The 13,175-nt window shown below is 39.2% G+C and overlaps 1 protein-coding gene across 2 annotated transcripts in view; it reads left to right on the top strand.

Annotated features, from left to right (window-relative positions):
• Positions 1-12,881, top strand: part of STAM2 (signal transducing adaptor molecule (SH3 domain and ITAM motif) 2) — an 18,502-nt gene extending 5,621 nt beyond the window's left edge. Inside the window, exons 4-13 of one of the 2 annotated variants that reach the window (XM_009319011.1) lie at positions 679-825; positions 2,519-2,588; positions 3,387-3,504; positions 4,340-4,434; positions 5,156-5,238; positions 5,425-5,512; positions 6,313-6,367; positions 7,022-7,175; positions 8,691-8,860; positions 9,093-12,881. In XM_009319011.1, coding sequence (XP_009317286.1) covers positions 679-825; positions 2,519-2,588; positions 3,387-3,504; positions 4,340-4,434; positions 5,156-5,238; positions 5,425-5,512; positions 6,313-6,367; positions 7,022-7,175; positions 8,691-8,860; positions 9,093-9,324 — 1,212 coding nt within the window. In that variant the 3' untranslated portion in view covers positions 9,325-12,881. Of the gene's footprint in view, positions 1-678; positions 826-2,518; positions 2,589-3,317; positions 3,505-4,339; positions 4,435-5,155; positions 5,239-5,424; positions 5,513-6,312; positions 6,368-7,021; positions 7,176-8,690; positions 8,861-9,092 lie in introns of both variants that reach the window. The other variant, XM_009319010.1, reaches the window with a different exon arrangement.
• The last annotated feature ends 294 nt before the right edge of the window (positions 12,882-13,175 follow it).

The following is a 13,175-nucleotide window of genomic DNA, read 5'->3' as shown; positions in this document are numbered from 1 at the left end:
AACTTATGTGGTTGGGAGGGGTATAACAATGCAAATTAGAAGTAATGAAGAGAAAATTGAGGTAAAATGGAGGGTAACTAAAATAAGAGGTGCAGAAAAGTTGGGTAGGTGTGGTAGATAGCCTGAATTTCTCCAAAACTATTGAGGTGGAAACATGGCTAACACTTGAAAAGTCAAAAAGTTTGTCAGTCTTTTTCCTTAACCATTCCTTAACTACCTAAAAATGATTCCACTAAAATAACAGCAGTATAGGTAGGTGAGCTGCCTGCAAGATCTAAGCTTTGGCTGTGCAAGAGAATTTACCTCAGAGGATTGCTGTAATGGCTGAAGGAGCCCTGATTTAAAATAACCAGTTGTTTGGTAGAATCAGGGAAATCTGAACTACCTGCAGCCTGTTGCTGCATTGGGGTAATGGTGTTGGAAACAGCTATGCCAGCTTACCAATGAAAGGATGATGCTCCAGAAGCTAAGCGTGCTATCTGTAACATCAGAATCATTGTATAAAAGACCATATATTCTGGACTCTGTTTTCCAAATTTTCTTAATCAAGACAATTATTAATTATTAAGGATATCTATAGTAAAATGGTTTTGGTAACAAAGTTTTACCAAGAGGGAACAACTGTTTCTGTTCATTTTGAGGTACCACCATCCCTTTCTATGCAATTTTGTCTTCTAGGCTCATCCAAAAGTATGTGAAAAGCTAAAAACTCTAATGGTGGAGTGGGCAGAAGAATTTCAGAAAGACCCGCAGTGTAGCTTAATATCTGCAACTATTAAATCTTTAAAAGAAGAAGGTGTAACTTTTCCTGCAGCTGGATCGCAGGTAAAAGCTGATTTGGGATACACGGTACTGTTAGGTTCACTGTTCCTGGCAGTGAACAAAATGAAAAGCTGTCCAGATGAGATCTTTTGTGCTTTCTATCAGAGGAGGGTAGGACCCTTGTTTTAGTTTGGTTGCCTCCTTATGCTGAGGTTCACTTCTATTCATTCTGCTTTTTTATGTCCTTGCCTTCCTAAGAAAATAAGAACAGACTAAAGGCTATTTCATGATGCCCTTATGAGGTGTTTCATTTTAGAGCCTTCTTTTCTCCCAATCATTTTTAGAGCTTCATTGAGCTGTCACCACCTTAAATCGAAGCAATTCTGCACCCACACTTCGTACTTGGTGTTTCACGGTTCTAATTGCTGACTTGGAGCGCATACCTTCATTTTTCTTCAGAGTCTCACAAAACGAAGGGCAGTATCTGGAATTGAGACATTTTTGAAGATGATCTGTGCTATGCTTTCCTTTTCCGAGTCCCCATTTCTTGTTCATGCAGTTACCTGTCCGTGTCAGGAATTGTCCTGGCTCTGCAGTAGGTGGGCTGCTCCAATCCCTAACCTCACCCCTTGTATTTTACTTCTGGTAGCGTATTATGTCTAATCTTCTAGCTGGCAGATATGATCACAGGTGTGTGTTTGTTTGTTTTTTTCCTATGCTTTATTATTGATGCTTCTAAATATTTTCATGTTAATTATGAGTCAGGTGAAGATCAGTCCTGAAAATTAGAACTGCAGCTTCTATTACGTATTCCTTACATGAAGTTTACTTTTCTCTGTATTAAACACAGAGGGGTTTTTCACTTTTACAATCCTTCCTTCCTCCACAAAGATGTTTTCACTTCTAAATCTAGGATATGTGTTAAAACATATGGCAGAAACATGGAAGATCTAGAGTACTGGCAACCAATTATGCTTCCTTTCCTACAAATACATATAAAATAACATCTTGATGTTTTTACCTCCTACACTTTACTTCAGACAAGCAAAGCTGAGGTTTATTATTATTTGGTACACTTGTACAGAATCGTTTTCTAGGACCATTGATAAGTCTTAGACACGGCTGGTGTCTGAAACTGGGTTCTTAATTCCTGGTAGGTGCGGGAAGACTTCCTTGTCGGGGTGAAAACACTAAGAATGATTTCACTATGCTGTTGTGGAGACTCATTTAAGTCAGCAGCTCCCAAATTGATGTACATTTGCTCTTCCTTCCTGTTGTCCCACCAGCTGAGACAGAGGGTGGCTTTTTGCTCTGATACGGAGGAAGGTCTCCCTTTCAGCCAGTCCAGCTGCTGTTTAATAACTTGGGTCTTTGCAGACGTAGGACTCCAAAGAGCTTGTCTTTCCTTTTGAAGGGAGGGGTGGAGGACTGGAGGACAAAGGTGGAAAGAGCAGTCATTTAAATAAGTAGTCTCACTTTATTAAATGAGACTAAAATAATTATTTAAATGAGATCAGTTATTTAAATTAGGTCTGATTACTTATTTTACTTTGTTCCTTGCTGAAAACAAAACCTGGCTGAGATTCGGAAGAGTAACATTTTTTTATTCTAGAAGGTCATCTTGATTCAGTAATGAAATGTTACAGTAAGGCAGCTAACCAGGAACAACTTACTACTAATTTTTTGAGGTGTATAATTATAGACCTTTCTTTTTCCTTTGTAAACTGAACTTACTCTGTTGTTAATACATTTGCAGGCTACCACAAATGCTTCTAAGAATGGTTCATCATTAAGTAAAAACAAAGAAGATGAAGATATAGCTAAAGGTAAATTGCTAGTCACAGCCTTGGGTTAGGCTTGTGCTCTAGAAGTTTTGTTAAAATACATGGAAATAGGAAGTTGTACTCTCTTCTGCTGCATAGAATTGAAAGCAAGGGCACAGCAGGTTGCAAATTAGTATACTGTATCATTCAAGGATGAGGATTTGGGTAAGATATATGCTTCCCCATCACATAGCCATTAAGCGTTGTTTGGTGACTGCTTGCTCTCCAGAGAGCTTGGTCTGTTCCCTTCTGCACCCACATGTTTTATTTTAGCCTTCATCATGATGCTTTAAAAAAAACTGGAACATTTAAGTGTTTTGTTCTTTCTCCTCTTTCTTGGATAGTTGCAGTTGTTCAGATGTCGTAGTGAAGAATTTATCAGTATTTCTGATCGTACTAATGATGCTGCTGACACTAGTGGTGTGTGTGCGCTGCTTCAAGTAGTGGCCTGTACCATGAAAAGCAGAGGGTTTTTAAATGTTTCATAACCTCTGTGTGATTACGTCTTGTCTTTTAATCCTGTTGGAGGGCAGAGTAAAGCTGTTGAAATGTGAAATACGGCTAGTAGTTTAGAGCAAAGATTTTAAACTTAAAATATTAGAGAAGCAGATACAGACCATGTTTATAATATAGCAATAAATTTTTTGGTTTTTTTAATTAGGAAAGCGAACTGCCTTTGTATACAGGGATAAAATATACAAACTTTTTTTTCCCCCCCTCCCCTAATTGTAGCTATCGAATTGTCTTTGCAAGAGCAGAAACAGCAACAAATGGAAACTAAATCCTTGTACCCATCTGCAGAAATTCAGCAAAACAATCAGAACTCGAGGAAGGTGCGAGCTCTGTATGACTTTGAAGCCGTTGAGGACAATGAGCTCACCTTTAAAAGTGGAGAAATTATTTTTGTTTTGGATGACAGGTATAATATATACTCATATGAAGGTGCCTTTGTTCCAGAACTGTTGTTTTCTTAGGTTAGCAATTCTTCCCTCAGATGCTTTTTTCCCCACAGAAATGTATGTTGTCACTCTGGCCTCCCTCAGATCCCTTTATCTTCCACTATTCTTTCCATACCCCAAGTTTTTGACCTCAAGTCATTTTTGGTGCAGGGAGAACCTTACTGTATTACATTGGGTATTTCATGCCGTGGTGTAGGTCCAATTTGTTCATAGTTTTTAACATAAATGTTAGTTGGTTATAACATATGTCATAAGAATATACATATGCATTACGGTGCTAAATTCCAGCTACTTCCAGAAATTGTTAAATCTCTGGCTATCAAGCATCACATTTGCTAAGAATAAAACTGAAGAAAAAATCCTTAAGATAATTATTGTTGTTATCACCGTTGCCCCAATGATAGCTAAGAAGCAGAACTTCTTCCCTGCTAATGCTGTTCTAATTTAATAGACTGGGACAGATCAATTATATTTCCAATGTTAGTCCCCACTTGTGTGCTTCTTGTAAACTTTTAGATGAAGCTATAATGGGCTATCATCTAATCAATCTAAAGAATCGAAGAGTTGTGTTAAGTTTTGAGTGATTGCTACTGGATGATTTTACTTCCCCCGATCCCTCCTCTTCTCCCCACCCGTCTGCCCCAGCTCCTGTCTTTGGCTTTGCTGCTAATCTCTACAAATGTTCTCCTTTGCCTTTGTTATCGGATATCACAGGTTTTCTGTGAAAAGCCCAAAATATGTCGCTGACACTAGCATTAATGTTCAGAGTTTTGTAATACATCTTTATTTCCCCAGTGACACCAATTGGTGGAAAGGTGAAAATCATAGAGGAGTGGGACTGTTTCCATCTAATTTTGTGACTTCTGACTTAAATGTGGAACCTGAGGCAGGTAAGCTAGCTACGAAAAGCTGACAGATTATTTTAGAAAGGTGGGCTTATGGTGGAACTACTGATTAGCCCATCAGCAAAATAACTTCCTGAAATCGGCCCAAGGAAAGAATTGAGAGAGAAATCCTGCCCTTGTTTCAAACAAACAAGCAAGCATATACCACTGCTGTAGCTCACTTCAACGATTCCTGCGTTCTGAGTCTCTTCTAAGTCGTTACATTTTTCCTGATACACAAATTCAGTTCAATTTACCGTAATTCTTTGTCAGTAACATATTACATATGAATCCGGTAACCTGCCATTTAAAATGTCAAAGTCTCTTTTCAGACATCAGACCTAATATAAAATAACATTCATACCCATGTCAGTGGTTTGTAAGAATCATGTTGTTAGCTTTACTCATGCTCATGGTACCAAAATAAATCTTAACACTTACAACTTGGCTGAAAGCAACTGTACGTGTGTTGGAGGTGTTTTTGGATGCTAATGTGACTCAAGAGTCTTTCCCTTGCTGGCCCTAGGTTCATAATCAGGCTAACGGCCCAAAGGAAGCGGCTTGTCGGAACTTTCCCTTCTCCAGCAGCTGGGTGCATCACTGCTTAAAGCACTTATTCAAATTTCTCTCTCGTTTAAAGATCTGATGGCAGGCAAGGAGAAACTGTGTATTTTAAGTTAGCATAGTAGCACAGCTGCAGAAAAGAAACTAATGTTTGTTCTTTCAGCAACTGTGGATAAAAATTCTGCTCCTGAGGATACTACAGAAGAAATTAAGAAAGCAGAACCTGAGCCAGTTTATATAGATGAGGTATGCTATGCAGTCACTTTCAATGTAAAAAATTGCTGAGATTTTACACTGGTCAAAACATTCTTTTGTTACTGCATGTTAGCGGATAATTCTTTTTATATAAAGAACTTTTTTTTATTTGAAAATTAAAACAGTCTCTGCCATGCTTCAGAAATAACTGTTCTTAATCTCCTCTTCACCTTCCAGGATAAGATGGATAAAACACTGCAGGTACTTCAGAGTATAGATCCTACAGATTTAAAGCTTGATTCTCCAGATCTTCTAGACTCAGAAGGTACTTTGAGCGCTAAGTAGCTAGTTTTTGTATTTCTTCTCACAATTACCTCTTGTGGATTGAGCTGGTAATTCTTTTGCATTTATTTTAAGCTTAGAGGAACCGTGTTCTGTACTAATAGCGTGCTGTAGAATAGCTTATTTCACAGTGGGAGCGTGGGACTATATGTATAACTCCGAATTTTCTAATAGTTGCCAAGCCAACTCCGTGTTTAGCAGAGTAATTTGCATAACTTCCAGCTAGTGTACAATGCCTGATCTCAGCAAGATCCAGCCACCGATCAAAACTCTGCTTGAAATAAGCAATCAATTTTGTGTCAAAATTTCTCCAAAATACTGCTGGCTAGGAGGGGAGAGAAGGTTCAGTTCCCTTAAGAGCCAATTAGTTCAAGGTGTGTAATAACAATTGAGCGTACCTTAAAAAAGGAGTGTTCCCAGAATGGAAAAAGTGAAGGTAAAGGAAGCTCTACAGTAGAGCAGATCTAGACTGGATATTCCAGTAGGAGATGAAAGGCATCGATCTTGCACGGTGCAGGCAGAAATGCAGGATTTTCCATGGTTTTTGTCAGTAGTCTTTTGTTTGAGAGGGTAGACGGGAAGGAGGAGAGAGGATGACAAAGCAGAATAGCCAAAGTATTTTTCCTGTCTGTTTGGGCTGGAGGAATGGGACACACATGATAACTAGGTGCACTCTCCAATTTCGTATCCTATTTTAGTCTACTTCGATAAAGTATTTTTTGGCTGCGTTTAAACTTCTCATTGTGCCAGACATTAACTACCTTGATGCTTTTGTCTTCACAGATATTTGTCAACAGATGGGTCCAATGATAGATGAAAAACTAGAAGAGATAGACAGGTGAGCCCTAACGTAGCTTCTGTGTTGTTTACTATGATTTACTTTAAATTGTGCAGTTGTATTAATTTTTTTGTTGGTACTTTTATCTCCCAAGCTAAAAAATCTTGCAAGAAAGAAATTTTGACAATTCTACCTTTTATTTTTTAAAGCTTAGGTACCAAAGTCCCAGCGTGTGTACTAAGATTTGATTGCTGCTCTCCAAAACTTACTGCATAAGTTAGTGGGTGCATTTTATATTGGCACTTTCTGACTGTAGCCTTTTGCAATCTGTCTAGAGCTTGGTATTTTCAGTCTGCTGCTGACTGTCCTCCATGACAGGAAAATCTATTCAGTGATATCTTCACCTCTTCCCCCTCAGGCTCGTAGGGATATTTGAGGGTGAAAAGGTACCTAACATCCGAGGAGTTATTTGCCTTATTGCAGCTAGGGAAGAATAGTTGATCACGACTTGGGCTCTCCTTCCAGTCCCATTGGTATAAGAAACAGAATGGCAATTTTACAGTGTAGATGTGTAAGAAATTGACCATCTACCTTTTAAGGTGGTTTTTTTTTCTTGCATATTCAAACCTGTTTAATGAACCAATGAACCACTCTTACTGTCCAAGACTAGGTATTAGAGAAACTTAACGTTTGCATGTGCTTGTTTTGAAACAGAAAACATTCGGAATTATCCGAATTGAATGTGAAAGTTCTAGAAGCTCTGGAGCTCTATAACAAACTCATGAATGAAACACCAATGTATTCAGCCTACTCAAAACTCCACCATCCTGCACAATACCCACCCACATCTTCTGGTGTTTCAGTGCAGGTCAGTACTCCTTTCTGGAAATAGAGACTTTCCTAATATAGATTTCTATTTAAAAAGATGACAGCAAAAATGAAGTGTACGCTTTCTTGCTAGCCTACGAACAATCTGACATTGCCTGGTGACTTTTTATAGCCTTTAGAATAAAATATCATTTACACACTAGAGCAGAGTACTTCAATTTGCAATTACCTGCTTGTACAATAAGGTATAGTTGTTAATTTTGCTCTACTTAACAGAACGATGCTGTATTGAAAATACTAGAAGATTCATTCCATGATTAATTTTTTTAGTTAGAATGGTGTGTTTCAGCAGCTTGGTGGATATTCTTGCTGTGAGTCATGTCTTCAGTCTTAAAGTAAAATGTTACCTTCTTATCTAGTAGCGGGGATGTGAGTGAACTTTAGTATTAGTGCATTAATCGTGAGTGCAGTGTACTTTTTCTAAATATAGAAACACTGGTCTGGTTTTAGCGCCTCCCCCCCCTAAGACATGAACATGTATTAGGGGGTGTAGTTGCTCAAAACTGTTTTACAGTATCTCTAATGTGCCATATTGATGTTTTAAGAAAACAAAAATGGAGGAGAAAGAGATTTTTAAAGATCTTTTTGGGAGAAAGCGTAGAATGAGTGTTTTTACTTCAAGTGAATTTTACTTTAATGTTAATTGTTCAGTGGGAAAAGAATAGTTGCCATAGCAACGGCTAGATCTGAAAATATGTCAGTTAAAAGTAATTCCATGTCCTTAACTGCTGGTAGCGATGGAAAATTCATTATATTTGGAGGTTAAAAAGTAATTTAAGCCAAAAGGCAACTGGAGTTTACTGTTTTGTTCAAGATGCATGCCTCCAGCTTCCAGCAGTGAAAAATACAAGATGCTGCTAACCACGCTGAGCTTAGCACAAAACCAGTGAGCAGCATGGACTTCTGTAGACTAAGCATGTTATACCACCTGTTCTATCTGAATTTTGAGTGAAGACTTGCATTAGCTTAAACCAGAAATACAAGAAACTGAAGTTCTTGCTTTCCTTTTGTGTGAGTCTTGGAAATTAAAACATAAGAATATTCTAAAATGTGTTAAATAACAAATCTCATATGGTGCCCATCTTCCTACTCAACCCTGTGCGTCAAAATATGTAAGGATTGAACATTTTAAAGACAAGGCAAATAAGGGAGAAAAAGAAATAAGGTTTCTGGGAGTGGCAGAGGTCTTGTACATGATACAAAAGGTTCTTCTTTCAGATACTAAGCACTGACCTTGTTAGCAGTGCATTTCTGAAAAAGGTACCTTCCGAGGAAATAAAGGATGCCTATTTCAAACGTGTTATGAGAAGTTACATGTTTTGGTTTTAGAACCTTGTTGGAAAAATTAATTGATGTTCATTCAGCCTTTGAGCCCTGACGCATTTGTTCATTGTAGTGGTATTCTGTGCCACATTTGCTGCTACTTTAATTGAAAATAAAAGGCATACAATGTGGGTTTTGTTTTTTTGTTTTGTTTTTGTTTTTTAATTTATAGTCATATCCTGTACAGCCACCTAGTGGAAACTACATGATCCAGGGTGTTCACCAAGTCACCATTTCCCCAGGTTATAGCCTAGGACCTGATCAGATTGGGCAGCTGAGGTCTCTGCCTCAAAGTATAAATTCTTCTGGAGCAACTCAGCCAGCTCAAGCTGCGTATTTAAGGTATCGCTTCAGCAAACCGTTACGTCACCTTCTTCCTGATGGTAATTTTACTACCTTGTCTAGAGGTCGTGTGTTCTTGGGATATTTACAATGACACGTGATACTGGTTTTGATCGTTTTTGAAAATACGCAGATTGCTTTTGGACTAAGCAATATTCTTATTTGCAAATCTGCTTGTCAGATAGGTAGACGTGAACTTGTCAGAATTAGATTTGTTTTGTTCCTGTTACAGCCCAGGACCGGATTCTGTGTTAAACCAGACGTACGTGAACCAGAACCCTGGCCTGCCGTCGGCTGCCAGCACAGCTGCTTACACCCAGCAGCAGATGGGAATGTCAGTGGATATGTCGGCTTACCAGAATAACACGTCGAGTTTGCCTCAAGGACCAGGTTATCCCGTGGCAGTTCCTGCTCATTCCGTTCTACAGCAACAAACAAATTACCACCAACAGCCTCTCCTTTAAAATCGAACCAGCTCATATTTCTGAATTAATGAATAAAGGTTGCCTGACCTGATGATTTGTATGAATACCTGTCACGGATATCAAAATACGTTTTCCTTTTAAATAACCCAACTTACTGCGTTAGGGTGATGCAGAGTAAAAATACGCATCAGATCTGATTGTTAAGCATTCGCATAAAGATAGCTTGAACTAGATTAGCTGATGGTTTAAAATAATTTCAGATCACTTTGAGCCCTTATTTCAGTGGTTTCAAGAAATGCCACTTGTGGATCTTAAGTTAAAAGATTGTCCAAAAATAATTTTCTTTTAAACGTGTTTATGAAAACTTGAGGATGCTTGATCATTGTTACGCGTCGCTCTCGTTATGCGTTGCCTCCTCTGGTATCTTACGATACTCTTTCTGTCCAAGCGGCTTTAGAGAATCTCTGCAGATTTAGAGACCGCCTTCTCTCTGCGCTGCTGTAGTGAGCTTTACAATACGATGTGCGCTGCCTAATCGGAACAACTGCACGAGCTCAGCAGATGAGAGCTGGAAGGGAAAATGATTTGATAGTGTGACAGCGAGGACCATGTACCTACAGAAACAGGAAAAACGAGATTTTTACAGTGCTGCCTATTAGATTTTGGGAAGCTACAGAGAACTTCCGATGTGTTTCTCTTGAAGAAAACAGGTGGGGTTTTGCTAGAACTCACTTGTGCCTTTTGGCAGAGGCGGTACTGCAAGCACAGGTCGCCTGTGCAAGAGCAGGCAAGGGATGCTCCCAGCTGGCTCTGTGGGCACTCTGTGGGTGCAAGGTGCTGAGCCAGGAACTTGTACAGAATCTCTTTTCTTTTCCTTTTTGGATGTATTTCGAAGTGAAGGACTGTTGTAGTTCCTTGTGGTAGAGTTGGGGCTCAAGAATGTTTGAAGCTTAAGACTGTGAGAATCTGCCCTGTTCCCTTTCCAGCGGGGAGCCGAGCGGAACAGGAATCGTCTTTATGGGACCAGGGGGCTCTTGCTTCTCTTGGATTTCCTTTCTCTGCCACCATTTCCATGTCTAAATAAACGCCGATTACAGTCGGAGAAACTCTTAAACCATTTGAAAAAGGTGTATTTAACGCGCTGTCTGTATAGGCGGAATACACGTGCTTTGTGGGAGGGATTGTGCTCCTCGTTCAATACCGAGGAGTGGTTGCATATTGAAAACGACAGACGTGTCTTTGGAAACGGAATTGCCTTGGAACTGCGGCAGCGTAGCATTTGGTGGCTAAGAAAAGAAATCTAAGAATTTCTTCCCTGATGCACTTTTTTAACGGGTGGGGTTTGTACAGGAGGAGCGGATGAGCTGAGTTGTCTTTCAGGACCGTGGGGTTTCTTTCTTTTATTGTTTCAACCTCTGAAAAAAATCGCTTCATTCTCCTCCTATTTACCTACTCGCTTGAGCGTATTTATACCTATTTTAACAATTGTACGACGAGTAATAATCTTTAGATTGGGAAAATAATGGAAACAAATCACCGATAAAAAAATCTCGATTAAATGCATGAAACTCCCAAATGTCTAAAGAAGTGTGTTTGGTGTATAAATTTTCTACCAAATGAGAACTGTCAGATTGTAGACTGTTGTTGAGTGACGATAACCACCCTTCACTCAGCGCCACCTCCATTTCTTTTACGTTTTATTTAATTATTTAGTATCGTGACCTTATTCATTTGCAGCCTCATGCTTATGCAATAAGGTATTCAGTACCTGCTCTTTAAATCACTTTTTTTTATTTAAATTTGTGCGGTTGGAAGGAAGCTTTTGTCTTTCCTTTTGACGTGACTTTAATTTGTCTTTATCCTTCCCCTTGAAGTAGTTTAGTATAAATAACACATGTTGCAATACTGAAGTATTTTGATAACTTGGTCCTTGCGTTCTTTAAGAAGAATAATTAATGTCAGTGCTGCTGTTCAAAATTCTTATTGGTTGGAGATATTTTTTTTTTGGTAAGAGTTTACTTTGTTCCAAGTTGGTATGTAGTCAAACTAAACCTTGCTATCATTTGTATAGATTCTCCGCGTTTGTTAGTAAATTGAGATTAAGGTAGGTATTTTTATTGGATTCAAAACTTTGGTCCAGCAGAAATATTGAGTATCTTAAATTGAGATGGCTAGACAGATGCAACTTGATGATGTTCAGTTACTTATTAAATATAAATAATGTATATACTAATTTGTCTGAGATTTTCTACACAGCTACGTATATGCATACTGTTAAAGCCTGAAATTTTATAAAAGCAGGATTTGTCATTCTGTCATCTCTTGTATTCCTAATTCTGTGATATGCAACTTGTAGATAGTGTAAAATAATTTAATTATTATTAAAACGGTGTATTTAGAGGGTTTTGGTGTTAATAGGATCTGGTTTTTCTCTTCATACTTGTATACAGTATCATATTTATTTCTAAGGCCTGATTGTAACTGAACATGCTGCCAAAGGATTTATCTCACTTCAGATTTCTACACTAGGTTTCTACCTGCTGTTTTGTATCGGGAATCAACGGTAGACAACTTCTGCTTTTTCATAGAAACTCTTAATGGTTAACGTAGAAATTTGTGCAACTTTATAATGAGAATTTTATTGTAATATATTTGTTTCATGGGTGTTGAAAATATCAGTACTAGATAAATTTTCTTCTAGTATGGGTCAGCAACCTATTATGTCTAAGTTCCAGTCAGCTGAAAGCAACAACTGACTCTGTGATACCACCGTGCAGAGCCGTGTTCCGCGCAACTGTGGTCTTTCATAGAGCCTTGATGTGACAAATGCATTGTCTGTTTAATTTGGTACAGAAATTACCATATTAAAAAATCAGATTGTTTCTGTAACAAGTAAACCTTAAAAATAATGTTCTGTGTTCGTTTTACTTTAGGTTTCGTTCATAGGCATTCAGGGACTGGTGGAACAGTGTAATTCTTTTGAAGGCCGTCCCTTAGAAAGGAGAGCTGAGCGGGACACGGCTGCAGCTGCCGTCTCTTACAGGAATTATTTTCTGATAGGAAGATTTTTTTGGTCTTATTTTTATCTATGCATCTTTCCTAAGAAATAACAGGCACTACTCTTGCTTACATTGAACACTGTGATGGGTCTGTTGAATGAATGAATAACTTTTTAGAATTTACGGCTCTTGCCAGTTAAATTTTACATGAAGCTGACTCAAACTGTTTTGAATTGGTGAAAATGAAAAATGAAGGAAAGGAAATACAGCTGGGGCAGGTTCTGAGCACCTCCGAGCTTTCACAGCTCTGCTCCCTTCGCGGGCGCTGTAACATCTCCGGTCGGCCAGCGAGCGCCCCGGCTGCCGACGGGTGGCAGGCCTGAACTTCGAATTCAGACGAAGGTTCTGCTGCCGTTTGGTCTGGGGTTTCCGGTGATTGCGTGCTGGTTAATAGATGTCTCACAGTCCTTACAGAAAATTATCTTAAAGAGTTTGCAGTATTAAGAAGAGGGGATCTGTTTTATTGGAATATCCGTTTGGCCTCCTGTCTGCAATATGTGTGCATTGCCTTGTGTGAATAAAACAAAGTTTGTTTAACAGACGCGGGTGAAGAGTCTTCTGTTTACGACGTAGTTAAGTCCTTGCCAGAAAGATGAGGTGAAAGCTACGCGAGTCCTGTGACCGTCACTGCTGCAGCCTTCCCCGTTCCCCTTCCCTGCTCCCCCCCTGCCCTCCCGCTGTGCGCTCGGGCTTGCTCCCCCCGTGGGAGCCCGTCCCAGGCTAGCGCCCGCAGGCTCAGCCACCAGCTCAGCTACCTCCAGCTCACCGTGGTCCCACACGCTGTCGGCAAAGCCAACGCTCTGGAAGAGACTCTTGCTTCCTGAGCTGTGC

Source organism: Pygoscelis adeliae, unplaced genomic scaffold, assembly GCF_000699105.1.
Source record: "Pygoscelis adeliae isolate BGI_AS28 unplaced genomic scaffold, ASM69910v1 Scaffold222, whole genome shotgun sequence".
Lineage (NCBI taxonomy): Eukaryota > Metazoa > Chordata > Aves > Sphenisciformes > Spheniscidae > Pygoscelis > Pygoscelis adeliae.
This window is presented reverse-complemented; position numbering and strand designations above follow the sequence as displayed.